The sequence below is a fragment of the Ornithorhynchus anatinus genome, chromosome 15 (genome assembly GCF_004115215.2).
Source record: "Ornithorhynchus anatinus isolate Pmale09 chromosome 15, mOrnAna1.pri.v4, whole genome shotgun sequence".
NCBI classification, from domain to species: domain Eukaryota; kingdom Metazoa; phylum Chordata; class Mammalia; order Monotremata; family Ornithorhynchidae; genus Ornithorhynchus; species Ornithorhynchus anatinus.
Genome location: NC_041742.1, coordinates 23,232,447 through 23,245,957, shown reverse-complemented (window position 1 = coordinate 23,245,957; position 13,511 = coordinate 23,232,447). Strand labels below are relative to the sequence as shown.

Genomic DNA, 13,511 nt, shown 5'->3' with positions numbered 1-13,511 from the left:
TGAATATATGTTATTCCCTTAGTTCCAGGTGAGCGCAAGCAGGATTTTCTTACGGAAACTCAGAGAGAGGAAGAGGGAAGGTATAGATGTGTTACGACCCATACGAGGCTTTTAAGAATGGGAGAGGCATCTGAACTAGAAATCAGGGACTGGCAGCCAGCCTCGCTCGGATGGTAACATCTCTACTGGCTGTGTCACAGGCTTGCTCTTCCCGACCCCGTCCCCAGACGCACCGAGGGTCAGGAGGGATGTGCCCCTGAAAGAGTCCCTGTGACTGCTTCTCACATCCACAGGAGGAAAGAGCCCAAAACCCAGCTGAGGGCTAAAACACAATTCCATATTCAGACTCCCGGTACACAGTTGGTGACTCCAAGACAACCATAGGCTTAGCTCCCCAGCAGGCTCATTAGAACTAAAGACAAAAAAAGAGCACTGGAGAAATCTCCCTAGTTCCTTTAGAAGGGGAACTAAAAAATTACCCTCTAATCTGGTCTTTGGGGCAGAAATTCCTTAAGGCTTTCCCTGATTCAAAATAGGATCTAGTGTGATGATCTTTTGATGGCATCAGTTTAGGGACCAGCACTTGGATTTGCACGCTTTATTCACCCCCTTCCCCAGCCTCACAGCACTTAGGTACGTATCTGTAATTTATTTTAATGTCTCCTTCCCTCTCTAGACCGTAAGCTCACGTCTACTCTTCCAGGCACCTAGTACAATGCTCTGTACCCAATAAATTCTCAATAAATATGATTGCGGGGCCAGCCTTGGGGAAACTCTTGTGGGCAGGGTAGTGTGTACTAACTACTACGTTGTACTTTCCCAAGCACTTAGAGAAGCAGCATGGCATGGATAGAGCATGGCCCTGGCAGTCAGAAGTTCATGGGTTCTAATCCTAGCTCCGCCACTTGTCTGCTGGGTGACCTTGGGCAAGTCACTTCAGTGTGCCTCAGTTACTTCACCTGTAAAATGAGGATTGAGACTGAGCCCCACATGAGACAGGGGCTGTGTCTGACCAGATTTGCTTGTTTTCATCCCAGTGCTTAGTACAGTGCCTGGCACACAATGAGCGCTTAACGAATGCTGTAGTGATTATTATTATTGTTGTTGTTATCAGTATAGGGCTATGCGTTATCAGTATAGGGCTATGCACACAGTAAGCACTCAGTAAATACCACTGATTGATTGATTAAAATCATGGATGACCGAGACTGGCTTGTAAGTGGCAGAAAAGCAGCAGTGATAGCATTAGGATAGTTCCTTTTGAAACTGGATGTGAAACGATGGAAAAAGGAGTACATGTGGAAAAACAGAGCTTGGAATGCACTGACTGAAGTTTATTGACAGATGGCGTCTTCTTTGGGGCTCGGAGATCTGCCGCGATCACCTGGATCACTTCTCGGGCTCAACCACACTCTTCCTGAAAAAGTATTTCACTGTGCAGGAAATAACGGAGACATAAGGTAAGACACATTCAAATCCCACATCAAATTGAAAGCCAGTAGCAATTACAGAAGGTCTGCTCAGTACAGGAGGCCTGTACAATAAAAGTTAAAGACTTGAACCCTGCCCTCAAAGAATTTACAATCCCAGTCAGCCACCTTAGCACTCACGGTGGCTATGTCTGCTAGGGTGTAAACTCTTTGAAGGGCAGGGATCATGTCTACTAACTCTGTTGTTCTCTCCCAAGTGCTTAGTACAGTACCCTGCACTCAGTAAGCACTCAATCATTGTTACTACTACTTGATCGGTCATTTAGCGTTCTAGAATTGGACGGACTCGACTAGTTGGGATTTGGGGGTGGGATGTGAGGATATGAAAAGCGGGACAAGAAGACAGGAGAATGGACGGGAGGAAGAAAATTGTAGTGAGAAAAAGCATGGAATCTTAAACATGGACTCCCCTACTGGATTCCTTTCCCAGTTCGAGGTCCTCAGCTAGCCTGTCTAGATTAGCCGAATGCTTGCACTGTGCCGACTCTGGAGAGGTTGGAGTTGCCTGAACTCCTAATAGATAAAGTATCTATTATGTTTCTAATATGAAATCTAATCTAAAATAATCTAATCTAAAGTATCTAATAACTATTAGGAGTGTCTCCTAATAGATAAAATTGAAAATGGAGTAATGAAAAAAACAACCCAAAAACATTCTGGCCGTATCTGCGTTGGTATGAGCCTAGTGCCGGATTGAAAGGATTCACAACAGTCATTGTCATAAAGAATCTAATGCTGTTTGGCTCGTAGGTTAAATAATGTCAGGGTGTTGGATAGAAATAGTAGTAGTAAGGCCTTACTGTGTCCAGAACACTCTACAGAAGAATACCCAGTTGGGAATTAGACATTGTTCCTGACCCTCAGGGGGTCTCACAGTCTAAAAATCTAGGGTTTTTGGTTTCAAAACCAGAGGGCTTGGAGAGTCTTAGATCAGGGAGGTGCAATTAGAGGTTATTTTTCTGTATAACTGTATGTGTATTCAGATTATCCTGGAAGCTGACCTGTATGACAGCTGCTGCTCAGATCTAACCACTTGACATTCTTCCTGGACTCTTGATTCCATTCAGGGTGACAGTGCGATGAGGGAATAGATTTCAGGGAGGGGTGGAAGTTCACTATTCAGGCTTATCCAGAAAAACAGATGAAACAGATTCAAGGGTTCCCTTGAGGCAGATTCGCGATAAGAACAGGGATCCTTACTCCTGTGTTTGTGGGGGACAATTCCTGACAATGTCATCTCATAAGAATAATTTAAAAAAATTTTTTTTAAGCATCTCCTGTGTTCTGGGGTAAATTCAAGATAATCAGATCAGAAACAGTGTCAGACCCACATAGAGTTCCTATTCTAAGGGAGCAGGAGAGCCAGTCTTTTGTCCCCATTTTACACATGAGGTAACTGAGACACAGAGAAGTTAAGTGACTTGCCTGAGGTCACAGCTTGGAGCCTGATGCTGTTTTTTTTTAAATGCCAGACTTTTGAGAATTCTGGAATTTCCTAAGCAAGATCTAACGTGATTACTTTATTTAATGCCTCGGCCTGGAAATGTAAACAAGTAGCACTTTAACTATGAAAGCAAGGTTCTATGTGTGACTTTCTAGAAGTGGCCTAGTGGGAAGAGCATGGACCTGGGAGTCAGATTGCCTGAGTTCTAATCATGCCTCCACTACTTGCCTCCTGTGCAACATTGGACACTGAACTTCCCTGTGCCTGTTTCCTCCTCTTTAAAATGGAGAGTCAATGCCTGTTCTCTCTCCAGTTTAGACTGTGAGCCCCTCTGGGGAGAAGGGACTGTGTCTGATCTGAATATCCTGTATCTATCTTTACACTTAGTTCCATGCTTGCCACATAAGAAATGCTTAACAAATTCCACCATTATCAATAATGATGATGAAGAGCTTGAGACGGGGATTCAGGAGACCCTAGGTTCTTGGGCAAGTCATTTATTCTCACTGGACTGATCCGTGTAATCTCATAACCATGTATCAATTCCAAGGCTTAGCGCGCGGTAAATCCGTAATAAATACCAAGGTCCCATCCAAGGTGATATCAATATGCTTGAGGCAGCGTGGTGGAGTGGATGAAGCACAGGCCTGGGAGTCAGGCGGTCATGGATTCTAATCCTGGCTCTGCCACTTGTCTGCTGTGTGACCTTGGGCAAGTCAATTCCCTTCTCTGCACCTCAGTTACCTCATATGTAAAATGGGGATTGAGACGGTGAGCCCCACGTGAGACAGGGACTGCGTCCAATGCGATTTGCTTGTATCCACCCCAGCGTTTAGTACAGTACCCTGCACTTAATGAGCACTTAAATACTTAGAATAGTGCTCCAATACTTAGTACAGTGCCCTGCACACAATGCTTAATAAATCTGTTTGAATGAAATACCATAATTATTAATACTATTATTCTCGCTGTCTCCGTTACCTCACCTGTAAAGTAGGAATTGAGACTGTGAGCCCCACATGGGACAGGGACGGTGTCCAACTCACTTTCCTTGTATCCATCTTAGCACTTAGTACAGTGTCTGGCACATAGTAAGTGCTTAACAAATACCATTATTATTATTCGATTAGTAAACACTGTATCGATACTTTTTAAAAGAAGCCCAGAAAGGTTATGCGGGAGTTCACATCTCATCCTAGTAATGAATGTGAACTCTTGTCAAGTTCCCCGTGTGTTTGTGACATCGTAGAACTTTGAGGGATTACAAATGCTCCAGCTATATGGCTTTGTTACTTTAGAAACCAGACTCAAAGCCCACCCGAAGACACACTGAGAAAAGCGAAATGGTAACGGGAAGGTGGTAATGACCGGCTCCCCAAGGAATGTGTTTAATTCCTCCCCGGATATTCTCTCCCAGTATTTAGTACACACAGTAAACTCTTAATGAATAGCATCACTGCTACAATTATACTACCCTCCCGGCCCTTGTGGGTCCTGCCTTCCTCATCCCCGCTCCGCTTACCCCCATAGATTCCGTTTCCTCCTCAGCACCTCTCCCTCTGTGCTGACTTGATTTAAACTTCCCTGAAATAGAAGGGACAGGGTGACAGGCTTCCGGAGAAGTGAAGAGCCGTGAGTTTGTCCAGGCTGGCGGGGCTGAGGCAGTGGCGAAACGAGAAGGAAGCAGGACCCTGGGCTTTGACAGTTTTCCCCCTCACAGTTTAAATCATGCTGTTACTGACCCTCCCCTGACTCTCACTTGTGGGATGGTATAACAGAAGCAAGGCACACGCTTCCTCCCTAGGAAGCAATATCTAGTTGAAACGACCTCGCCTAACAACCGAGTTCAAAACGTGCCTCAAACAGACTCAAGGCCCCCGTGTAGTTTTGAGGAAGGTTACTTGCAGCCCAAGAGAGCTGTCAGGATCCTCAAACAGAACATTAAAAAATGGTATTAATCATGGGATTGGGAAGGAGCTGTTGTTGTGCTGTAAAGTAATCTGGGGAAGGAGTCTCTACAGAGGTTGCTAAATGTTTACTGTTTAGTGCTAAAATGGCTCAAGTATTCCTCATCTAGACCTTCAAAACAGAAGTTGCGACGGAACCTCTTTACCCTTCGTTCTCCTTGGGTGCCTCCTCCTGGGCCGTGACTGACTCCTTTTCATGGGCTTCCTCCGACTTTTCTTGGGCTTCCTCCGACTTTTCTTGGGCTTCCTCCGACTTTTCCTGCGTCTCCTGTACTGGGATCTCCCCCGTCGGGCCCTTCTCCGTCCACGTTGCTGCTTGCTCTTCTGCCGAGCGCCACACCTACACTTACACCTACAGCCCTTTCTCTTCTGGGTAGGCTTCTTTTTGAGCTGGTCCCCGCGTTCCCTGTGTTTGCGTCGGCAGATTCTGAAACAGAAGCAGTCGCTAAACATTCTGATCATCACCGCCGTCGGCCGGCTTCCGCCAGCCCGGGGCCCGGTAACCACGTTCGTCAGCCTTCGTGGCCCATGCTGGGGCTCGGCCTCCGGCGAGGCCGAAGGGGCGGTGGTTTGGTGTCCCGGGGCGGTGGTTTGGGTCCCCGGGCGGGCCCTGACTGGAATTGGAGGCCCTGACACGTGCGGCTCGGGACGGCTGGCTTAACAACGGAGCATCTCTGACGCGAGAAGCCTGGCTATTGTGATGCGGCACCCCTGGGCTGGTGGGGAATGGAATTGAATGCCAGGCAAGGGAGATTCCCCACGCTTAAAAAGGACAAAATCTACTTATGCTTTTCTGTTCCTCTGTAAATAAGCTGCTGTATGGAGCTTCTTTATGGAGAACATTGCCTGAAGGTTGCCTCTTCATTCAATCATATTTATTGAGCCCTTCCTGCTTTCAGAGCACTGTGAACGTGGCATAGCGGAGAGAGCACGGGCCTGCGAGTCAGGAGGTCAAGGGCTCTAATAATCCCAGCTCTACCACTTGCCTTCTGTGTGACTTGGGCAAGTCAGTTTGCTTCTCTGGGCCTCGGTTCCCTTACCTGTAAAATGGGGACTGAGACAGTGAGCCCATGTGGGACAGAGACTGAGTCCAACCAAATCACCTTGTATCTCCCCCAGCTGTTAGAACAGTGCTTGGCACATAGTGCTTAACAAATACCATAATTATCACTATTATTATTAATAAGCACTTGGGAAAGTACAGTACAGCAATAAACAGTGACACTCCCTGGCCACAGCAAGCTCACAGTCTAGAGGAGGGGAATTTAATTTTGACTAAGACCATGGTAGGCGGGTGCGGGGGGTGGGGCAAGACTCTCACTCTTAATCTTGCTGCTTCTTAATCTATCTTCCCTCCCCTACTAAATGATGCACTTCTTGAGGGAGGAAGCATGTGTCTCGCTTCTGTTATACCATCCCACAAGGAACTACAGAGTAGAAAAATGTAAGAACTGAAGAAATGCCTTTCTTGGGTCAGACCAATGAGCCATCTTGCATGCCTCCGTCTCTGACGACACCTACGGGATAATAACGGTTATTATAATTTTGATTAAGTGTTTCCATGTGCCCAGCATTGTAATAAACAATAGGGTAAATACAGGGAAATCAGATCAAGCCCAATCTAAGAGGGAGGGTGAGCAGGTAAAAGGGGAAGAAGCGGAGGCCAGAGAGATTGTGTCTTTCCCCAGGTTACAAAGCAGGATTCCCAGACCTGTGTGCCCTTGCCCCTAGGCCACACTGCCCTCGCATTCATCCTTCTTGACCTCTTTAAAGTTGAGACATACCATTTAAAATAATGAAGATTTTCTGCTACATCTCTAGTTTTCCTTCTAAATTATCCGTTAAGGATCTCCAATCTACACAAGCGTGTAAATCCTTGACCCTACCGATAGATTGGATCTGTACATTTTTCTAGGAAGAGGCCTTCCCTGACTAAGCCTCTATTTCCCCAACACTCCTTTCCCTTCTGCATCACCTGTGTCCTTGAATCTGTCCACTTTCAGGACTTGATATTCATTCCACCTTCATCCCTGCAGCACTTGTGTACCTGTCTGTAATTTAATGCCTATTTTCCCTCTAGACTTGTAAGCTCCATGTGGGCAGGGAACGTGTCTATCAACTCCACAACAAGAACTCAATAAATATCATTGGTTGATTGATGGCCGGTCACATGTGTCAGCAGCCGCCGCCTATCTGCTTGGACGGTGGTTTTATATGGACTCCAGCTCACCCGAACGTGTACAGTCTGGTTATTGCGACCTCCCGGCACGTTCACGCTGGGATCGGAACCGACAGCATTATGGTACAATAATGACCCTAAAAAGCTATAAAACTATAACCATTCCTAGTGGCTCCACTTGCCATTTTTACAATGTTGGGGGCTCAAATGAATGAAGTCATAATGAAAGGCCCTCAAGCCCGTCAAGCCATCTTTTACCTACACAGCAGACTAATAACATACATGAAGCTGTTGCAATATGCCAAGTACTGTGCTAAACACTGGGGTCGATATAAGAATCAGATTGGACCCACTTTCTGTCTTCATGGGGCTCATGAGTCGAAGGGGGAGGAAGGGCAGGTCTTTAATAAAAACATTACAGAGGAGGTTTCTGAGGCCCAGAGAAGTGAAGTCGCTTGCCCAAGGTCACACAGCAGGCAAGTGACAGCTATGGGATCAGAATCCAGGTCACCTGACTCCCAATCCAGTGTGATTTCAACCAGGCCATGCTCCCTCAGAGTCCGTTTGTCCCTTTCAAGGTCAGGGTGGAAGACAGTATCCCCCTCATCTCTCAAGGGGGATGAGGAGGTGGGAGTGAGGGACAGAGTGACCTTGGCCCTGCCCTCCCTTTTCCGGGCACACCATCTGTAGGACAGGAGTGGGGTCCCTTGGTGCTTTGGCACCCCAGCCCACAGTCCTTACCTAAATATTTTTATATTCTACTGTTTCCTCTGCTCCCAACCTACTTTCATATCTGTCTCCCCCTCTATGCCATTGAGCTCGCTACGGGTGGGGATCGCATACTAAACCTTTGGGAAAATACAGTGCAACAAAGTTGGTAGATGTGATCCCTTCCCATAAGAAGCTTACAATCTAGAGGGGAAGGTAGACATTAAAGTAGATTGGGGGTAGGTGAAATAGTAGGGCCTAAGAATAATTGCGTAAGTATTATAGGGCTGGGGTGAGTATCGAAGTGCATATGGGGCACATAGCCGAGTTCATAGTCGACACAGAGGAGGGCAGTTAGGGAAATAAAGGGCCCAGTCGGGGAAGGCCTTTTGGAGATGTCATTTTAGGGGGTTTTGAAGGTGGAGAGAGGGTGGAATGTCGGGTATGAAGGGGGAGGGAGTTCCAGGCCCAAGAGAGAAGGTGCTCAAGGGGTCAATGGCAGGATGGACAAGTAGGTTGGTGTTAGTGAAGTGTTTGGACTGGGTTGTAGGAAATAAATGAGGTTAGGTAGGAGGGAGAGAGCTTATTTGAGTGCCTTAAAGCCAATGGTAAGGAGTTTCTGTTTGATGAGGAAGTAGCTGGGCAACCATTGGTGGTTTTTCATTCGATCGTATTTATTGAGCGCTTGCTATGTGCAGAGCACTGCACTAAGCACTTGCCATGTACAGTTTGGCAACAGATAATCCCTCCCCAATAATGGGCTCACAGTCTAGTCTGGTTTTGGGAGAATGCCGACCTGTCCGCCTGGACCGTGTTTACCCAAGGTTGAGGGGACTCCAGCCGGCTGCACCTATAAAGGTTGGGTCGATGAATCAATCAGCCGTATTTATCGAGTGTTCAGTATGTGCCGAACACTGAACCAAGTGCTTGGGAGAGTACAATAGACCAGAATTAGTAGTCATGTTCCCTACCCATAACGAGCTAACACTCTAGAGGGGGAGTCAGATGTTAATAAGAATATATAAGTAATTTATAATATATAATTTAAAGCCATATACCAAAGCGTTTTGGGGTTGGGGCATATATCGAGTGTTCAAAGACCACAGATTGAAGTTAATAGATGACACAGAAGGGAGGGCGAGCCGGAGAGAATAGGGCTTAATCGGGGAAGGCCTCTTGGGGATATGACCTTAATATAGTAATGCTTTGAAGGTGGAGAGTGGTAGTCTGGTATATATGGTAGGGGGAGGAAGTTCCAGGCTAGGGGATGACGTAGGAAAGGGGTCTTTGGCGAGATAGCCGAGATGGAGGCACAGTGAGTAAAGGAGCGGAGTGTGCGGGCTGGGCTGTAGTAGGAGATTAGTGAGATGAGTTAGGGTGGAGTGAAGCTGAGTGCTCTGTTTTATGCGGGGTTGGAAGGGTAGCCATTGAAGGTTCTTGAGGAGTGGAGTGACATAAACTGAACATATTTGTTGATACATGATTTGTGCAGCACAGCGAAGCATAGATTGGAGTGCAGAGAGCCGGGAGGTCGAGAGGTTAGTGAGGAAGCAGGTGAGGAGGAGGAGGGATAACACTTATGTACCTATCTGTAATGTTATTTGTATTGATGTCTGGCTCCCCCACTCTAGACTGTAAGCTCGTTGTCGGCAGGGAATGTGACTGTTTATTGTGTAATCTCACAAACGCTTAGTACGGTGCTCTGCACACAGTAAGGGCTCAATAAATAGGATTGAGGGAATAAATGCTTGAATCAGCATGGTAGCAGTTTGGGTGGAGAAGAAAGGGTATATTTTAACAATGTTGTGAAATAGAACTGACAGGATTTGGGGACAGATTGAATATGGATGACCCTGACATCCCCTCTCCCTGAATTCTGTTGTTCTCAGCCCTAGCCAGGCCTCTGAAATTTGGGTCCATTCCACCTATCTTAGGCTATCACACCCCTCTGGGATTCTGAGTATCTGTGGAGGCAAAAATCATGTTCCGTGTGACAGTGAAAATAACCGTTTTCAGAGACCTCACTGGTCATTTTTATTCTGCCGGCGCCTGGATTTTGGCTAGCCACATTCAGCTGCAGGAGTGCAAAAGCAGAGGCATTGGACTGGGAGAGGAGGATGATCCAGGACGATGGGTAAAGCTTTAGTTTTAACAGGGCAGAATGAAGTGGCAGAAGTCAGGTTGGTGCCTGGATTTCCTGCAGCCACATTCAGGTTATGTAGGAGTACAAGAGGGGACAAACTGGACTTGGGGAGAAGAGTGATCCGGGGCTATGACTTGGAGGTGTGAGATAAAGGGACAGAATTGGGTGAGTACACTTTAGCACCAAAAGTTGTTAGAGAATCCAAGATGGGTGTGATAGCCTGGGATGGACCAGATTTCAGAGGTCACGGCTGAGGGTGGGAACTGAATTCAGGGAGAGGGGATGTGGACGGTGCCAGGCCAGGGGATCAGGATCAGAGGGCGGAAGGTCGGATAGTGGTGGGTTAGAGATGGGGCCGTGCAGGAGGGGAGGTCAGAGCCTAGCCCTCCCCACACCACCCACCCGGCCCCATAGCATCGGTCCCTACCCCAGGCCTTTGGTTTCATTTGCACAAGACACCAAAAAAAACCCACTGCATTTTTGATTTATTTGCTTGCTACAGGTTTATTGACAGGTCTTGGCTTTCCTCCAAAAAGAGATGGATCGGGGATCGTTAAGTCACCACTCTGGGACCACACATAGTGTTACCCGGCCTTTCGGCGTCCATTCTCAGTGCCGGAAACTGTTCCGGCGGTGACGGCTCTTGGTGGCTTCTGGTCGTCGTTCTCAGCCAAGACGAAAGGAAGGTACCGGAAATTATCTTTTTCTCCGGTAGTAGTAAGTCGTGCTCACCACGAAGGATGCTGTAAGTAGAAAAATATTTTCCAATGTAGAATACCATTCTGTTCACTCTGTCAGAAGTACCTCTACGATCTGAATGAGACTCTTAGGGAGAGGCACAGAAAGTCATGTCTAATGGGTAACTAACACCCCTGCAGCAAATAGAAAGACCAAAATGTCCTCTTACATTTCTTTCCTCTCCTCCTCCTTCTCCTCCTCCTCTTCCTGCTTTGTCGTCTTTTGCCCCTTGGGGATCTTCTGCATGGGCGGCAGCAGGCTTGTCTTGCTCTTGCCATTTTTTCTTCAGTTGGAGGTTACCTAGAGGGGAAGGGTTACTGCCCCATGGAAGGAGAAGTGCTGACCTGTCTACCTGGCCGGTGTTTACCCGAGGCTGAGGGGGAGTCCAGCCGGCTGCACCTTTAAAGGTTGGGTGACCGTGACATCACAGATGAGCCGTGCCCCCCGCCCCCCTCCCACCCCTCACCCCCCCCATGGGTGCACCCTTTGTTTTGAAACAAGGTCCTTTGTGTTTCTAGGGGACTGACCATTTACACTGGGCCTAGGAACGCTTTCTCACCCAACCGACAATTCCTACCCAAGCAACGTAAAACCATTTATACCATTGTCGAGACCCCAAAGGGAGACAGAGGAAAAAATATTACCAGTTTTAATCATCTCTGGAGTCTTCCACCCAAGAACAGTGGACACGTTCTGGGCCAGAGACTCAGGGTGGCACTTCAGCCAATCAACCGGTGGTATTCATTGAGCGCTACAGTGTGCAGAGCACTGTACTAAGCGCTTGGGAGAGTACAACATAACAGTTGCGGGATGTGTTCCCTGTCCTCAAGGACTCTCTAGGCCAAGCTGCTTGTCTTTTCCCCAGAGGGCACTGTTGACAGGAATAGAGGGGCCACAAGGTTCGGAGGTTTCCACAGCAATAACCTCTGCCGGGAGCTCCCTGGCTCAAGGTCAAGGACAGCTCAAGAGGCTTCTGGGGAATATGATCTGTTACATGGGGGATCCTGGGGAGCGTGCTCAGCCTCAGTGTATGGTTGTCATAAATCACTTTGCACCCAATCAGAATTATACTCACTTTGCTAACCGTATTCAACTGCCTTAGATCCTCTAGTTGTCCTGTGCCAGTGCAGCGTCATCTTAGTTCAGAAGGTCGCTCTGGTGGATTCATTTTACAAGGGAGAAATTAAGATTATTTTGACCCTTTTCCATCTTCCTGCCTCTGGCTCCCAAGTAAACTAGGAAATGTTTAGTAGTGATTCCCCGTCCTTGGAGTCACCCCAGATCTATTTTTTCATGTTTGGACTTCGGCTTTCACCCCACTGAAGGGCAGTGTTATTAATCGAATTGTTGTATTTTTCCTGCTGTGATTGAACCTTTTTGATTGTAGAGGTACATTCGAAACGGTGAACCTAACTATCCCCGTGCCTTAATTGACTCCCAAGTTACAAGCGTAGACACTTTGGGAGGAACATCAACAAATCGATCTGTGGTATTTATTGAGCACTTACTGTGTGCGGGCACTGTACTAAGCATTAGGAGAGGACAGTACAAAAGAGTTAGTAGACGTGTTCCCTGCTCCTAAGGAGCTTACAGTCTAGAGAAGAAGACAGAGAATAAAATAAATTAGAGGTATATACTGTGGGGTCACCGTCAAGTGCTTAAATGGTTCAGATCCACGTGCACGGGTGACGGAGAGGGAGGGGGGGTACTGTGAGGAAGGTGAGGGCTTAGTTGAGGGAAGACCTCTTTGGGGAGATGTGATTTTTAATCAGGCTTTAAAGTGGTGGTCTGTCATATATGATGTTGGAGAGAGTTTCAGGTCAGAGAGAGGACATGGGCAAGGGGGAGGTGGTGGTCATACATGGAATCTTTTGGTAAGCAGCATCTTGGCTTCACATTTCTTTGCAAGTTGCCACCGTGCGGAACCACAAAGTAATCATGTTGTTTAATGTGAGGACACAGTAGTGATTCTGTGTGGTCCTCACTTTCCGACCTAATCTCCTCTAAACTCAAGGGGACCCTCGAGGTCAAAGGAATGGAGATTTCTAAGAAAGGGCATCATCTTGTATATAATTTAGCAGAAGGTGAAATCTTTTGGCTCCTCTTGGGTCCATAAATGAGTCATCTAGTTTGAAGGTGGGGCCGGGTGGAGCCCCACCCCCTGCGTAGAGTCCAGATGGAGTCCCTTGAGCCGGGCACCCCGGGAACTCGATGACTTAGGGTCCCTTGCGTCCTTGCACCCCCTCCACTCCTGTGCCCCTGCCCCCCGTGATGTCCTTTTAAAAGGTTGAAAGCAGAGGTGGAGGATTGATTGATTGATTGATTGATTATGTGGCAGCGATATAACCAGTAAGGCAAAAAGAAAAGCATTTTATAGTGTAATTTTCACCCTGTTGGTCCAAGATGTCTTGAAATGTCTGAAATAATATTAATAATGACAATGTAATTAATATATAATAGCTGTGGTATTTGTTAAGCAGTGGTTGGCAGTGGTAGAATAGTGTTTGGCTTAAATATAATAATTAATAATAATAATAAAAGACGTTACTTATTTGTCATTAATAATAGTAATAATAAGTAATAATAAACTACATGCTGAGTGCTGTTTTAAGCGCTGGGGTAGATGCAAGGTAATCAGATTGTCCCCTGGGAGGGCTCATAGTTTTAATCCCCAATTTACAGATGAGGTAACTGAGGCATAGAGAAGTTAAGCCGTTTGCCCAAGGTCACCCAACAGACAAGTGGCGGAGTCAGGATTAGAACCCATGTCCTCGGACTCCCAAGCCCTTGTTCTTTCCCTTAAGCCACACTGAAAATGGGAAGAGTATCTTCTTCTTTGAAT

The 13,511-nt window shown here is 46.9% G+C and overlaps 1 protein-coding gene and 1 long non-coding RNA gene across 3 annotated transcripts; both read right to left on the bottom strand.

The window, feature by feature from the left end:
• Positions 1 to 1,313: 1,313 nt before the first annotated feature.
• Positions 1,314 to 5,552, bottom strand: LOC103170853 (protamine-like). 2 transcript variants are annotated; one of them, XM_007670413.3, is made up of 3 exons: positions 5,048 to 5,551; positions 4,457 to 4,518; positions 1,314 to 1,433 (listed from the first exon to the last, which is right to left on the bottom strand). In XM_007670413.3, exons 1-3 carry the CDS (start codon positions 5,361 to 5,363, stop codon positions 1,431 to 1,433), a joined length of 381 nt encoding a protein of 126 aa, XP_007668603.1. In that variant the 5' UTR covers positions 5,364 to 5,551; the 3' UTR covers positions 1,314 to 1,430. The 2 variants fall into 2 exon arrangements, 1 of the variants encoding a protein (XP_007668603.1); XR_003764735.2 differs by lacking the exon at positions 4,457 to 4,518 and having other exon boundaries at positions 5,048 to 5,552.
• Positions 5,553 to 10,408: 4,856 nt separating this feature from the next.
• LOC114817025 lies at positions 10,409 to 11,065 on the bottom strand. The gene is made up of 2 exons (XR_003764864.2): positions 10,839 to 11,065; positions 10,409 to 10,674 (listed from the first exon to the last, which is right to left on the bottom strand). It is a non-coding gene; the product is annotated as an uncharacterized LOC114817025 (long non-coding RNA).
• Between the last annotated feature and the right edge of the window lie 2,446 nt (positions 11,066 to 13,511).

What these genes read in the sequence shown, in the direction of transcription:
- LOC103170853 (XM_007670413.3), bottom strand. Translation starts at nt 5,363, where the DNA reads ATGATCAGAATGTTTAGCGACTGCTTCTGTTTCAGAATCTGCCGACGC. An exon ending in GCACCCAAGGAGAACGAAGG is followed by an intron (nt 4,519 to 5,047) that starts GTAAAGAGGTTC and finishes CTTCTATTTCAG; the next exon opens with GGAAGTTTAAATCAAGTCAG.